General features: G+C 41.4%; 1 protein-coding gene across 1 annotated transcript in view; it reads left to right on the top strand.

The window, feature by feature from the left end:
- PAG1 (phosphoprotein membrane anchor with glycosphingolipid microdomains 1) overlaps positions 1-15921 on the top strand; it is a 138282-nt gene that overhangs the window by 67019 nt on the left and 55342 nt on the right. The window contains exons 3-4 of the mRNA XM_030839178.2: positions 11324-11423; positions 13782-13877. Coding sequence (XP_030695038.1) covers positions 11352-11423; positions 13782-13877 — 168 coding nt within the window. The 5' untranslated portion in view covers positions 11324-11351. The remainder of the gene's footprint in view (positions 1-11323; positions 11424-13781; positions 13878-15921) is intronic.

Here is a 15921-nt window from a genome sequence, read left to right as displayed (position 1 = left end):
AACCATAAGGAGGTAGAATCCATGGGACTTGGCCAGCAGTTGAATGTGATGAACAGCAGGCTTTAAGGGGGAAAGTAGGAGACAGAATGGAAGGGATAAAGTGGGGGCCGTGAATTCAAAACACTCAGAAGTAAGAGGACAACATTTTGTGTGTGTGTGTGTGTGTGTGGTACGCGGGCCTCTCACTGTTGTGGCCTCTCCCGTTGTGGAGCACAGGCTCCGGACGCGCAGGCTCAGCGGCCATGGCTCACGGGCCCAGCCGCTCCGCGGCATGTGGGATCTTCCCGGACCAGGGCACGAACCCGTGTCCCCTGCATCGGCAGGCGGACTCTCAACCACTGCGCCACCAGGGAAGCCCCGAGGACAGCATTTTAAAGCGGGAGCTGTTCTTTAATAAAACAAGCACACGAGGAGGACAGAAGGTGTGTATCTTATTGTAAAAGAGATCGAGGGGTTTTAGTTTGAGAAACAGAAGGATTTATGCATCTTGAACTACAATTGGCAAAGCCCTTTGGCCTGAAAATGGAGAAACAGAGCATCACGAGAGGAGAGTCAGTGGCAGACATCAGTGTCGTCCCCAGAACTGCTTCTGAAGAGTGTGTAAGGCCACCAGGAACGTATGCCTAGTGATCTACAGATTGCAAATACAATAACAAACACCATCAGGGATGGCTACGTATCTGCGGAATGGGAAAGAAAGCTCTTTCCCACTTCGTTAACTCATTTATTCCTCTCATTTTCCCTTCCTTTCTCTCCTCCCTCCCTTACTGCTTGTCCTCATTTACACACGCACAGGCACACACACACATGCACCCCCTGATACAAATCTGCCAGCCTGAGAACAAAAAGTCGAAAGAACAGGAAATAGTAGAATACAGTGACATCCAGATCATATAAGTGCCTCCAACCGATAACAACGCAAAAGATTTTCTGCCAGAAACATCGTGTGAAAATTTCGTGGCCTACTTATCCTCAAAAATGTGAACCAGGTAATACCAACATAGCAGAAAGTTTGAAAAACAAGTGACAATCATATTTCCAACATCAGCTTTCATTGGCCTAGTGTTCAATGTTTATGAAAAAAGTAATGCTTTCATCGGCATTATTTCATTTGAGTCTCACGTGAACCCTTTGAAGGAGGTGGAGCTTCCATCTCTTTAGGGAACGGGACCCTGAGTTCCAGAAATGGACGTGGGAAGTAAAGTCAGGTCCCAGAGCCATCTCTGCTCCCACCGCAGCTCTTTTATTTTCCACAGCACTCTGACGCCTGCTTGGTCTCAACAGAGTATCCTTGGTACCACACAGATTTGTCTCTCAGGCTAAACCATTCAGATGTTAGCCTTCGAAAACTTGTTTCGTCAGCTGTCCTAACTTTAAAGCATCACAGAAGTTAGCAAACTGTATGCATCCATGTTATTTATTTATCAAATGGAGTGGTCATTTGAGCAACAGCAAAAATCTGGGTAAATAAAGGGGCTAGGTTGTGCCCTTTCATGGGGTCATCAACAATAGCTTACAAAATAAAGATGCAGAATGAGTATTATTTCATCATTCGTGATGCTAGTATATTTGGGATGAAAAAAGTATGGGATACTATCACTAGCTGTGAGTAATGAAGGAAGGACCATGGAAATGGTCTTCTAATCCTAGTCAGGCTCTGAGGTATTTCTTGGTACCAGGGCTGCAAATACTGGCTATAGTTGTTCAAAGCAAGAAATAGCTGTTATTATCACACTAATTCATTGCATGCAAGCCCTGGCTTCTCCATATGGAGAGAGAACACAGAGAAATCGTTACTAAACACACTACCTGTGAGAAGTAGAAGGACAATAAGGAAATTCTTCGCTGATATATGTTCCCTTTCTAGAGGTTTCCAGACACAACGTTACAAAATTGTAACCTTTCCCACAAAGACATCAAAAAGCTAAAATGTACCTGTGGGAGTGGGGATGTAAATTAGCACCTAAGGTACATTGAGGGACACAACAGCGCCCCTGAGAGTTCCCTGGGTCTTCCAAGCACCGTGCTCTTGGGCTGAGCCCTTTTCCAGCAACACAGAGACCTGGCGAATGGGAGAGCGAGTCTCTGCTGCTCACTCTGTGAGGTCTGAGGTTAGTTTTACTACAGCACACTTTTCTTATTTTCCCCTTCATTGTGGTTTTTTATGCTTCTACTACTTCTTAACTACAAGATAGTTACCATGGCAACACCTGTTGATGGCAGACCAAAAACACGTACTTCTGCAGTGAGGAAGCTGCTACTATATTTCTTGTTTCTCTCTCTCACAGTTAGATTTGGAGGGTGTTTTTGTTTCTTCTTTTATCTAGGCTTGTGGATGAAACCACTTATCTCCATTTGGGCAGATTGATACGGAAACTGCTCTCAGCTGTTTCCATTTTGTATGTGACGATACAGCCATGTTACCTCCTGAAGCCTTTGTTGTCTGGTGATTTTTACCAACTGTAATATTAGAAATCATGTCTTTGTCTAAGGGAGTTCAGAATCTTTAAAACTTATTTGCTTTAAAGATTGCTTTATTTCTGCTTTTCTTTTATTTCCTTCTTCTCTTTCCTCTTCCCACCTTACTTAACCAAGTAGATGGACTGACTTCTTTGACCAGACATCCAGACAAAGGGCCACAGTAACAAAGCCCAGATTTCACATCTCACTTAAAATGCCATTAGCCTGGATATCAAAACAGCTAAGAAGATGAAACCTGGGTTATATATAATGCCGATTAGTTCTATGGTCAGGTTAAAGAAAATATATTCTAGATAGTAAATAAATTGAAGAGACTTCTTAAAAGATAACAGGATACTGAAGAGCAGTCATGTAAGATCAGTTACTAGTATCTTTGTACAGAAACTTAGCTATATCATCAATAATCCATATTTAAACAGGCATTTTGGTATGCCTGCTCTGGATGTGGCGTTGCAAGAGAATCTTTGGATGAGATTAAAAAAAAACATAAAAGGCACCAACCCTGAAGCCAGATTATCTGATTAGGGAAGCACACACAGGTAGCATCCGTGAAACATGGTGAAGCCAGGGCCATAGATCTGGAAGTAATGAAAAGTGGCCACGTTCTGTTCCGTCCTCTACCTTGACGAGCTGTGTGATCACAGCTGGGCATTGGCTTCCTTGTTGCTAAAATTAATGAGCTGAAATATTGCGGAGTTTCTTTTAACTCTAAAATTACATTAATCCAACTCTGAAATATGCGCAAGTGCTAAACAGTAGAGCAGGGCAGACTTTTAAGGATGAATTCAAGGAAAAACATGAATTAACTAAGAGGAGCAAAGAAAATAAATATATAAATAATTATATAAATATATAAATAATTCAATCGAAATAGATGCCCCAATAAAGCAAAAAAAAATTCCCTAGAAATTTTGGTCAAATTCTTAGGGAATCCTCTCAAAACTTTCCTCAAGATTAAATAAATGATTGAAAGTTTTCTCTTTAATTCTGCTTTATGATGTTTAGGTAATTAGTCCCTCAGTCTTATTGACAAGAATGTTTAAAAATACAAATTCCTGGGCTTCCCTGGTGGCGCAGTGGTTGAGAGTCCGCCTGCCGATGCTAGGGGACGTGGGTTCGTGCCCCGGTCCGGGAGGATCCCACGTGCCGCGGAGCGGCTGGGCCCGTGGGCCATGGCCGCTGAGCCTGTGCGTCCAGAGCCTGTGCTCCGGGAGAGGCCACGGCAGTGAGGCCCGCGTACAGCAAAAAACAAAAAAAACAAATTCCTTCTTTGAAGTTGTATTATGAATTATGTGAACCTGTTATTTCAATGTTTACTTGAATTCATATAATTAAGAAATAACTCCATTGTAACAGCTGGATTGATATGTAAATTTTCTTGATATGAGATGTGTAAAGTGATGAGTGCTACCTTGCTCGCCCTCATCTCTATTCCTTTTTTTAAATTTTTTAAAATGTTTTATTGAAGTATAATTGATTTACAACATTGTGTAAACGCAGCAAAGTGTAATCACAGCAAAGTGATTCAGTTTCATATATATATATATACACACACACACATATATATGTGTATATATATATATATATATATATTCTTTTTCAGATTCTTTTCCCTTATAGGTTACTATAAAATACTGAATATAGTTCCCTGTGCTATACGCTAGGTCCTTGTTGATTATCTATTTTATATCACCTCTATTCCTTTAACTTAGGACTGCAATATTAGAAAACGACCATTTTTTCATGTTCTGGCTCTGTATTAATTTCCTAGGATAGCATAATAAAGTACCACAGACTGGGTAGCTTAAACATCAGAAATTTAAGTGCCACAAGCTAGAAGTCCACGGTCAAGGTGTCAGCAGGGCCATTTCCCCTTCTGAAGGTACTAGGGCAGGACCTGTTGCAAGACCTCTCTCCTAGCTGTTGGTACATCCTTGGCTTGTGGCAGCTTAACTCCTATCTTCCCGGGCATTCTTCCTGTGTGCACCTCTCAAATTTCCCCTTTTTATAAGGACCCAATCATATTAGATCAGCGGCCCACCCTACTGCAGTAAGACTTCATCTCAACCAATCATATCTGTAATGACCCTGTTTCCAAAGAAGGTCACATTCTGAGGTACTGGGGATTAAGACTTCAACATATGAATTTGGGGAGGATACAATTCAACCTATAACAGACACGAAATGGTCACATACAGGCAACTTACACACACACCTATAGTACAGTATCTAAGTGTAGCCTCCCCGCAGAGATGAGCTTAGTAGATGAGAGTCCATCACGATACCTTCAGTTCTGTTGAATATACTATTGCGTACAGGTCATAATAGAGCTGACATTTGCGGAGCATTGACTATCTCGAAGCTCTTGCTAGCATCCATACATTAGTTTATGCATTATTTCCATTCCATTGACTCTCCTTGACTTTCTCTGGATACTGAGCATTACATCTCACTAGGTGGCTCAGAATTTCTCTAAAGCTCAACTTAGGTCATCTAATAGTTATTTTCCATCAAATAAACGATTGATATGTCATACATATGATAGCATCTCATAAAACTAACCCTGGATCATAAGAGAATGGCCACATAGGTATCCTGTCAATGGTACAGTTCTGGTGTGGTGTCTGCAGGCAGTGTTGAAAGTCTAAGATTGAAGTGGTCAAGTGTGTGTGTGTGTGTGTGTGTGTGTGTGTGTGTATTCTCTCACTACTTACATATTAAATATGTATTCTCTCTCTGTATGCGCACACATGTATATGTAGAGAGACAGAAAGAGATGGATATAGACATATAATCTATATATATACATGTATGGAGAGGAAGGGGTCACCATAAAGTTACTTTGTCCCATATGGTCCATCTACAAAATGCCAACCTACCGCACCACATCCTCACACACCCTTCTGAAACTCAGAGACTTTATAGACAACAGTTTTTCAATAATGGGGAAAATAACCAGAGCCGAAGTGCAACCCATTCGCTGACCCCACCAGCCAGAGCCATTGCCTCAGGTCCACACAGACAACACAGCCAGTTCTTCAGAACCTTAAGAACAGAGGGAAGGGCCCTTTCTGTCTTGAATTACTCTGTGGCTGGGACTCCTAACAGTAAGTATCTTTCTATGAATTTTGGATCTTGAAAGTGTACATGGACAAACTTCAAGTTTCCTTCCTCTGCTTCCTATGCAAGAGGAAGTTTCCTTGCAGCCTCCTGTCTGCCCACCACCATGCACATATATACCCATTTGCACAACTTCTTCTGGAAAAGATCAGTGGTCAGGGCTTCCCTGTGGCACAGTGGTTGAGAGTCCGCCTGCTGATGCAGGGGACACAGGTTTGTGCCCCAGTCCCGGAAGATCCCACATGCCGCGGAGCGGCTGGGCCCGTGAGCCATGGCCGCTGAGCCTGTGCATCTGGAGCCTGTGCTCCGCAACGGGAGAGGCCACAACAGTGAGAGGCCCGCGTACCGCAACCCTCTAACTTCACTACCCCTTGGGTGGTCCCGAAACTGGTAGTTACCGCTCGTGGGGAAATGCCTGAAGGCTGATCTGAGGCTCTGTGATAAAGGCGGTGGGCCTGGTGGCTACCCAGTTAAGTATCTGTCTTTCGGCAAAAACAAGCCAAAGCTATAGACTCAATATATGGCAACTTAAGTCCCAGTCCAAAGGACAGGTTTTCAGATACACAGAGTGAAAGGGAATGGAGTAATATTTACCTTTTGGTTTTTTTAAGCAAGGAGATATCATTGAAAGGTGAATAAGGAAATGAACGAATGACCTCTTTGGTTGCCCTGGTTATTATTCCCTGTTTATTTACTTTGCCTAAAGAAGGATGTTTTAAATACATTTTTTTTACTTCCAATTCATAAACTAGTAGTTAGAGGAGTCAATTTATTTTCCGTTCACTGCAGCAACATTTAAGTTCCGAAGCTAATCTTTTTTTCTTTTTTTTTGCGGTACACGGGCCTCTCACTGTTGTGACCTCTCCCGTTGCGGAGCACAGGCTCCGGACGCGCAGACTCAGCGGCCATGGCTCACGGGCCCAGCTGCTCCGCAGCATGCGGGATCCTCCCGGACCGGGGCACGAACCCGCGCCCCCCGCACCGGCAGGCGGACTCTCAACCGCTGCGCCACCAGGGAAGCCCCCGAAGCTAATCTTTTTAATGTTAGTGTTTATGCTACCTTGCTTTTTGTTCAGATATCCGAAAAGCACACAGTTTTCCTTAAATACATTAAATTTGCATATTGTAAGCTATTCTCTTTTTTGCCATTAAGAAAGGATTTTTTTCCCTGTTGAGCGCTTTGGTCATTTTGATTTTTTCTCTGTTAATATTGAAACTGCAAGGAATTCATGCCCAAGCCTTGTTCACTTGGGATGCAGGCTTACAGATAAGCCTTAGAGTAGAAGGTGTCATTTTAAGCCTCTTTCCATGTAACATACTAACAAAAAGAAGGCTTTGCTAAGAAAATGTCATTTGTTAATAACTTAGTATATGTATTATAACTGTATCAGTGCTTACCTGGGTTCTGTATATTGTAGATAGTATAAGGGTACGTGTTTAAGGATTTTTATCATCCGTTCCCTAGAATATATTCTTCTTGGAAAGGGGATTATTTTCATTAAACCACACCATTGAAGGGGATTTTTAGATTTCCCAGTGTCATAATCTTTTCGAGGCTTAAAAAAAGTCTTTTTTTTCTTTCATCTTATCTACATAGTGGCCTCTCTTTGGCACCTCTGTGAACTACCCTTTCCTGCCTTTTCCATTTTTTTTTGTTCTCGATAAGGAAAACTCTTTTCTTAATGGACTGTTGCTTTGCATACATCAGGGATTTCAGCTGTTAGATTGTGTGAAAAATGAAGCAGGAGACATCAGATGGTGTGATGACTAGAACTGTTAACACAGTAAATACCGGGAAGGCTGGAAGTGTGAGCTAAAGCAGCTGGGGGGTGGGGGGCTGGGTGGAAAAGATGAGAGACACAGCTGGGAGAACCAGCAAGAAAAAATGGCCAGAAAACATGGGGGAGCTTAGCAAGAGAAGTGCAGCCCGAGGGAAAGAAGAATGCAAGAGAAGGAAGTGTCATAAGTTATGTTTTCCAATACTGCACAGTATACCTTAGCCCATATACATTGTCCTTAGCTACTCCTTTCATTGCTGTACTATTATGCATATATAGTATGTAGTTTTCTTGGACGATTACTGTCAAAGGCTGAGTATTGAAATTTTAATGGAAGTATATGTCTTTGCTTTGAGGTTGATCTCTGTTATACTGCCAATTTATGAAACCCATCATAGAATTCAGAAGGATTAATAATAAATAGCATATACTTGTTTAGAGATATATTTGATTTTTTTTAACCAGAGGGTATCACATTGCTAACATTTAACATTTGGACAAATAGGGGGTGTGTATAGTGAGCTCGATTAATAACTGGTTTGGTAAGTATATCCAGAGGGAACTGATTAATAAATCGCTTTCTTCCTGGAAAAAGGTTTCTGGTATTTGAACCTAATCCTATTCTAGTCAACATGAGCACTCATTTGGGTAAAACACGATAAATGCGTGGCCGCAAACTGGGAGAGGTGGCCAGTGTAATAACAAGTGAAGGAAACAGAATTTGATAACAACTTGACGTTTAATGCAGTGACCCACATCTAAGACGCAGACGTGGAACGGGGATGACAAGAGCACCTCAGCACCACCACCAATTAAATTGCAAAAAGGCAGTAAAGAGAGATGTGGCTTAGCAGCATCGTAGATGAAACAAATTTAGATTTTGTGTGAATCAAGTAAAAGATTCATAGATGCCCACAGTATAGTGTAGCTGGTGAGAAAAGCTTCGGTGATCGTAGGCTTTCTAAATAAAAGCGTAGCATCTGAACTGACTCAAGGACGAGCTCCTCTTCCCAGATGCCGTGTTACTTCATCTGGAGAACTGCCTTCGAGCTTAGTCATTTAGAAGAGAACACCAGCAAATGAAAGTGTCAGCCCCCAGCATGTCTCCTCCTACCTTCCCTGTTTCCTCCCCCACTTGGTCCTCTTGCATGCACTGTCTCGCCCTCCCCAGATCTGAATTCAGTTCTCACTAAGCAGGAAATACTAAGATGTTTAATCCTTAAACCCGCAGTGCTGCAGGGCATACCACTCGTCATGTTCTCTCTGCGCCTCGCCCATAATCATCTTGCTCAATGCTTGTCTGAGTGCGTTTGTTGAATTTTGATTTCCCATGCTGAGAATGGTATTGCCCTGAGACTCACTCCTTGACCTTCCAAGTTTCAGCTCTTTGTCTTCCTGTGTATTACGTGTCTGGGACTCAGTGTCTACTTTGGGTACCACGGTCTATCTCGGTCTCGCCAGGAGGTCTTCTAGAGAAGTGTGCCTCTTACCCAGGGATCCTGCCCCGTGGCCAGATTCTGTAGCTGTGACTGGACCTCCAGGACAGTAGTGGACCACCTTCCTGACTTGCCCAGCTTTTTGCTCCCTGCTGATAGCTCTGCCCTCCCTATGATAGCTGGGCCCTGAGAATTCCCCTACCAACCATCCCCAAAACCCAGATAAGGACTATTTGCTAAATCAGATCAAGGTTGCCTTGTCCATTGGATGTTGTGTTTGGTCCCTAGATTGGGCTTTGGAGCTGGATTGGGCTCTCAGCATGCTCCGCTCTCATGAGCAGGCCTGGCCAGGACTCAGCTCCCTTCTCCATATAGCCTTTGTGCTCTTCTGAGTCATAGTAGGTGGTACTCAAAACTATACTCTTCGAAATGGAGAAGGGGACACTAAAAGGCAGCAGAAGAGGGACCTCTTTAAACACGTATCTTCAGGTATTTCAAAGTTGCCATATAGGGAAAGTACTGGGCTTGTTCTGCATAGCCCTGGATATCAGAACCAGGACGCCAACTAAGGTTGCAGCCACTAAGCCTTCCTTACTGCTAGCTCAAACCTAGCAGTGCTTCCAAGAGGTAGAAAGGGATTCCTTCTGGAAGCCTTTCCTTATGGGAGGGAATCTGGCATAGGCTGGAATAGCAGGTCTAAGTTTCGTTTATTGGTTTATTTCCACTACAGCATGGATAAGGATAGTATTTACTTGGCTGGCATTTGCACGCATGATATATTGCCATGGTAATATGTCTATCATGAGCGACCTGCAATCCTACTCCTTTCTCTGTCTTCAGGGACTGCAACTGAGAGTGGCTTTACTGTAGCAATATCCTCGAGTCTGCTCTGATTTTTTAAAAGTTACTCAATCAGCGAATAAATATTGAGTGATTATTATATCTTAGGCACTGTGATTCATTCATCGCTCAGTACTTTTAACTGCTACATTTAGCCAAGTATTTTTGGCATTGCACTCATGAACTGGATGTTACAGACATTGTAGAAAGGGTTCAAGTATCAAGTGATGTTGATTTATAGCTCACCTTTAAATTTCTTTTAAATTTAAGAATTACTTATTGAGCTCCTTGAGTCTAGTCTCCTACTGAGTAGATGTCTAGCCTCTCAAACATGAATTTGGATTCATGTTTCTGAAGTCTGTGCTACCAGATCCCAGTATTTATCTACACAGATAGCAGGGAGGTTTGCTGTCAATGTCATCACTACTTCCTTAGGAGGGACTGTAGGGCATAGTTTTGAAGAAATGCTCCTCCCCCTAAACTTCCCCTCAGTAATGGCAGCTGGGGCTTGGGCCCATGCCATCTGTCAGGTGCATAGTCTCAGTGGCCCAGAAATAGAATTCTATTTCAGATCCTCTGAGAGGCTTTAGCCAGAACAAGCCTTCAGGTTAGTAGGCAAGAAGCATCATGAATTACTGGAGTTTGTTTGTTGGAGCCTCTTATGAATGACATCGTCCATGCTAAGAAGCTGGTAAGAGTCCTCATGAGAACTGTCAGTGAAATCGGTATAGAAGAAGCAGTGCTAAGATTGGCCTTCTACTGACCTAGTGTATACAGGGTAGGGGGCCAGTCATATTTGATTAGATACCTGGTTTCAGAAGTCCAAACTTCCATTCAGTGGGAAAAGAAATCAGCATTGAGAGCATAGGATTGCTATTTGATTGGATCAATCATTGTTTGCAGTAATTAACTGCTGTCCACACTCAGAGATCGTCATGAGGATGAGAGAGGACCTGAAGGAATATTGGTCCATGCAGAATTACACTCAGGTTGTCTCAGTCAGACTATGATAGTTTTCAGTGGAGCCAGGAGACTCTTCCTCAGTACAGCAACTCCAGTGATTCCAGCTACAATTATACTTGGGGTTGCCATATTTATTTCAGATTGATCTAGAAAATGACTGACATTGTAATGTGTAATGTCCACATTCCTTAGAATATTGTTTTGGTAACACCTTTATTGGGATATAATTCACATCCTACTTAAAGTGTGCAATTTAATGGTTTTTAGTATATTCACAGAGCTGTGCAGCTATCACCACAATCAATTTTAGAACATTCGAGTTACCTCAAAGAGGAACCACACAACTCTTAGCTATCATCCGCATGACGATCATTCCCCAGCCCTAAGCAACCTATATATTTGCCCATTTTGGACATTTCATGTAAATGGAATCAGATAATATGTGGGTTTTTTTTGTGACTGACATTCTACATAGCATGTTTTCAAAGTTCGGCTGTGTCTTAGCATGTGTCGGTACTTCATTTCATTTTATGGTCAAACAATATTCTTTCATATGGATATACTATATTGTGTTTATTCATTCACCAGTTTATGGACATTGCTACTGTTTCCATTCTGGGGCTATTATGGATAATGCTGCTATGAACACCCACATACAAGTTTTGTGTGGACTTAACGTTTTCATTTCTCTTGGTATATACCTAGGAGTGGAATTACTGGGTAAAATCACTCGATGTTTCACTTTTTGAGGAACAACGAGGCTGTTTTCAAAGTGGCTGTACCATTTTACATCCCCATCAGCCAGGTATGAGTGTTCTGATTTCTCCACTTCCTCGCCAACACTTGCTACTATCTTAGACTTGTCAATTATAGTCATCCTAGTGGGTATGAAGTGATATCTCATTGTGGTTTTGATTTGCATTTCCTTGATGAGGCATCTTTTCATGTGCTTATTTGGCAAAATGTCTATTCAAATCTTTTGCCTGTTTTTGGTTGCGTTGTCTTTCCATTATTGAGTTATAAGAGTTCTTTGCATATTCTAGATAAAAGTCCTGTATCAGATATGATTTACACCTATATTTTTTCATTCCTTGGGTTGTCTTTTCACCTTCTTGATAGTATCCTTTAAAACATAAAAATGTTTTTAATTGTGATGAAACTTAAATTACCTATTTTTCTTTTGTTACTTGTGCTTTTGAAAGTATTACATTTAAAACACCAGTGCCAAATCTGAACTTACGAAGATTTACCCCTATGTCTTCTTCTAAGAGTTTTGTAGTTTTAGTTCTTAAATTTAGGCATTTGATTCATTTTTGAGTTAACTTTTTTATACAGTCTGAGCTGAGGATCCAACTCCATTCTTTGGCTATCAGTTGCGCCATAATCTTTTGCTGAAAAGACTATTCTTTCCCCATTGAATAGTCTTGGCACCTTTGTCAAAAAATCAATTGGCCATAGATATATGGGTTTATTTTTGGGTGCTGAGTTCTGTTCCACTGATCTAGATGTCTACCCTATGCCGGTACCACACTGTCTTGACTACCTTGTTTCCTTGGAATAAAAACATAACTCGTGAAATTCATGTTCTGAAAATGCAAAATTATGCACCACTTTTATGTTATTAAATTAGCTGTCAAATAATATGTTCAGTTTTAAAATCAGACTCTTTACTCCTGTCTAGTAATACAGATAGTATGTGCAAACATTATTTCCCATACATATTAATAAGATTTGGCATTTTAAGAAAAATGTTTATTATTTTCATTTTATTTTTTTACTGTAGCAATTTGCTTTAGATAATAAATCTTTCTCACATCTCTAACGAATTCAAGAGAGTTCTCTGGGATTGACAGTGATAACATGGGGAAGTGGAGAGGTTTGGAATCCACATCTAAATATATCTGTATGGCAGGAGTTCAGGAGGAGGTTTGATTTGAAATCTAATGAAAGACAGAAAGATGGCTTGAGAAGGGCTCTTGTCTGTCAAGCCCTTCACCCAGAGAAGCCCTGCTCTCTTAGTTTGCATGACTGACAAAGACTTGGAGTCGAGTTGGAGAAAGACTGCCCGTGACTATGTGTCTTGTTCTAATCTTTTTAGACTTATTTTTTAAAAAGAAAATAATAATGTCGCTGAATGCAGTGGCAAACAAAAGGCGGCCATGTCTCACTTGGTAACTGTCAGGGAAACAATTGATGTACCTAAAGATAATATAAATAATCTGCTGATTCTGCTATGGAAGAAAGCAACACTCAGTCTAAGAGATCATATGTGGTCCTAATAAAAGAACATCACTAGATGCAAATCTAGAAGGCTGGTGTTCTATTCAGTTTTTTATATTGTAAATCAGGAATTAAAATCTCAGTCTGTAAAATACTGCGTGGTTCTGAATCTTAGACAACATCCAGGATATTCTCCTTGTAGATTCATTTATTTATTCATTTCATCCTTCTGCCCTTCTCCCTTCGTCACTGTACTTTTCATGTTATCTTATGTACAAGAGAGGTTCAGTACAGGAGATGTAGACTAGAGGATGGGAAGAGAATTGGAGAGGAGAGGGGGATGGAGAAAAGGCAGGGCACCAGACACAGAGCAGAAAAACAGATGGGAGATCAACTGAAGTCATTCCTGTGGTCTCCTCTATTCCTGCACACCTTCCCCATTTCCACAGTGGAACGGATGAAGGAACCACTCAGGATTAGATCGGTGTGCCATTTGGGCCACACTGTTCACGCTGCATCAACGATACTGTTGTTCGTAAGACATTTTCACAATGAAATCGCAGCTTACCTTACCTCGAAGCATACTCCTCTCAGATAAATCACTTGTTTTATTCTCAAATTCAGACAACAGTTATTTGGATTTCAGTATCACTACAATAACACATAGATTTCTTTGTCCTAAAACTAGGAAAAATAGGGAAAGAGCAAGTAAATTGATGTGTATTTGATTAGACATTGACTTGGCTGCTATTTCGGAGAAATTTTTTTATTCATCCACTACTATGTGTAGTTTTTCCTCTACTTTGTAGTTTGCTCTGTTCAGTGTTTGGCATAAATGTGCCAGCATTTTTACAGTGAACTGGACCAGTATCTGTCACAGTCTCTATCCATCTGTCTTTTTTTTTTTTTTCTTTCCCCTAACTTTTTTTCTCTTTGGTTATAGGCCAAGAAGGAAGGGAGAACATTCACCACCACAACGTCTCAAAGGGAATACATTGCCAGCATTTTGAATACTTATTTGGACAAACCTTTCTTCAAGGTAAATATTACCATTGTACCAGTGATCATTAGAATTTGCAGATTGCAGCGGTAGTGCACAAAGGCTTAATTGTTTAGTCTGGTACAAACCTAGAGTGATAGGAGAGAAAGAAGGAGAGGGAGCCGGAGGGGAGAAAATAGCGCTGTTGGGATATCCTGCAGTCTCTTCTAAATGTGTTACCAGGAGAATGCCGTCAGAATCTGGGAGCCCACTGAGCTGGGCTCAAAATGTGTGGGAAAAAGGGGAGAAAGGGGAATCTGTATTTTTTTCTTCGTGTCAGTGTCTCTCAGATATTCATGAAAACAAAAGGCAGTGTGGTCTAATTGTAAAAATAGCATTTCTTCTTTTATGAGGAAAGAGTTGAGTAATTCCTTTTAGGGGTTTAAATAAGGTATATGTTGTATTCACATCACAAGGGGGAAAAAACCTGAATCACAGTATTTTACACCAACTGAGACTTACGAATATGGGAGAGTTTAAAAGAAATCTGTGTTCTTCTTTTATGAAAATACCTACTAAGTAAATCTTTCATTGGCTGGTGGTAAATGCTTCATGAATGATGTCCTTTTTTGGAACATTATATTCGCGATGCCTCTTTTGGGGGGAGGGGAAGGGGTGTGTGTGTGTGTGTGTGTGTGTGTGTGTGTGTGTATGAGACAGAGAGACAGAGACAGAGAATAAATATGAGACAGAGACACCAAAGAGAAATCTGTCAGCATCATACTGTATGTTTCAGAGAAGTAACTCCAGGCATTTTCTTTATGAATCATGAGCTTGGCGAGAATAAAGATCTTCACAGAAGCAGCTGAATTCCTAGTCAGCTCCATCACTCATGAATTAGCTGTCAATATTTTAACACAAATTGCTGTGTCATTTTTATGAAGTTCCCCTGTTGCTGCTCAGTCTGTAGCTAAAAGCTGTTTTCACCAGGCCCTGAAATTATAGTGGATGAACTGCCTCCTTCCTTCGAGAAAAATATTTGTGTGCACTCACACACAGAAATGCAAAAATCTACCATCCAATTTCAAAGAAAATAAACTTGTCAACTTTCTCTGTTTAGCAGTTGATATAGAGTTGACAGTACTTGGTCCTGAGCTGGCCAGAATGTAGTTCCAGATTGGCAGGGGGAGAAGAATGTTCTCCTCCCCAGTCTTCATCCTGCCTGTTCTCTTCTGAAGGGGTTGGTTCGGGAAAGTGGAGGCGGTACATTAGAGGAGAATTTTGTGATACTATTCATTCTCTGTTCTGACAGAGAAGACATTGTTTATTCACTGGAATAGGCTTGGCAGGAATCTGTGCTGTGCATACAGAATGGAAACATCGCAGAGCAGTGGGGAATCTCAAAATCCTAAGCAGTGGATCAGCTTAGAGCTTTTTGAAAAAATATATTCTAATAGCCTCCATGACTGTAGATGCAAGTCATAATTTGGGGAGATCGTTTTCCTTGAAGTAATTGTTTGCTTCACTATTGCATTATGCATGTCTCACATGGAAAAAGTCCTTAAGAGAGCAGCCTGCCTATCGCAATACTGTAGTAACAAAAATTAAAATCATGAAAGGTGAGAAATACGTTCTAAACGCAGTAGACCTGCTTTGAGATTGCTCCCTACATATAAGCATTCAGGTGTCGGTATCAACGAAAAATAACCCGTGCATGTCATCGGATGATTCACAGAAACAAGTGGGAGCTGCCTGAGATAAGAGAAAAAAAGACACATTAAAAGATGTGCCTTGGGGTAAGAAGTGCCCCGCCAGAGACAGTGTGAGAGGGCGCCATGCTCAGAATGTTCCAGAACTTTAAAGGTAACAACTGTAAAAGCCAAGGTTCAAAGCAGTGTGCAAACCCTGCAGTGGCCTGGGGTTTGTGCTTCTTAAAAGCTCTGCGTTTATCCCACTCCGCCACTTCCCTGAGCACAGCGCCAGGTGTCTGGGACTCGGGGTGTGTGTGTGTGTGTGTGTGTGTGTGTGCATTTGTGTTTCTCCCCAGAGCAGATAAAGGTGTTGCCAGGCTGCAGGCTGCCATGTTCACAGACACAGCACGTGA

The sequence above is a fragment of the Globicephala melas genome, chromosome 17, assembly GCF_963455315.2.
Source record: "Globicephala melas chromosome 17, mGloMel1.2, whole genome shotgun sequence".
In the NCBI taxonomy this organism is placed as follows: domain Eukaryota; kingdom Metazoa; phylum Chordata; class Mammalia; order Artiodactyla; family Delphinidae; genus Globicephala; species Globicephala melas.
The sequence above is the reverse complement of the archived record's forward strand: the minus strand, read 5'-3'. Positions and strand labels throughout refer to the sequence as shown.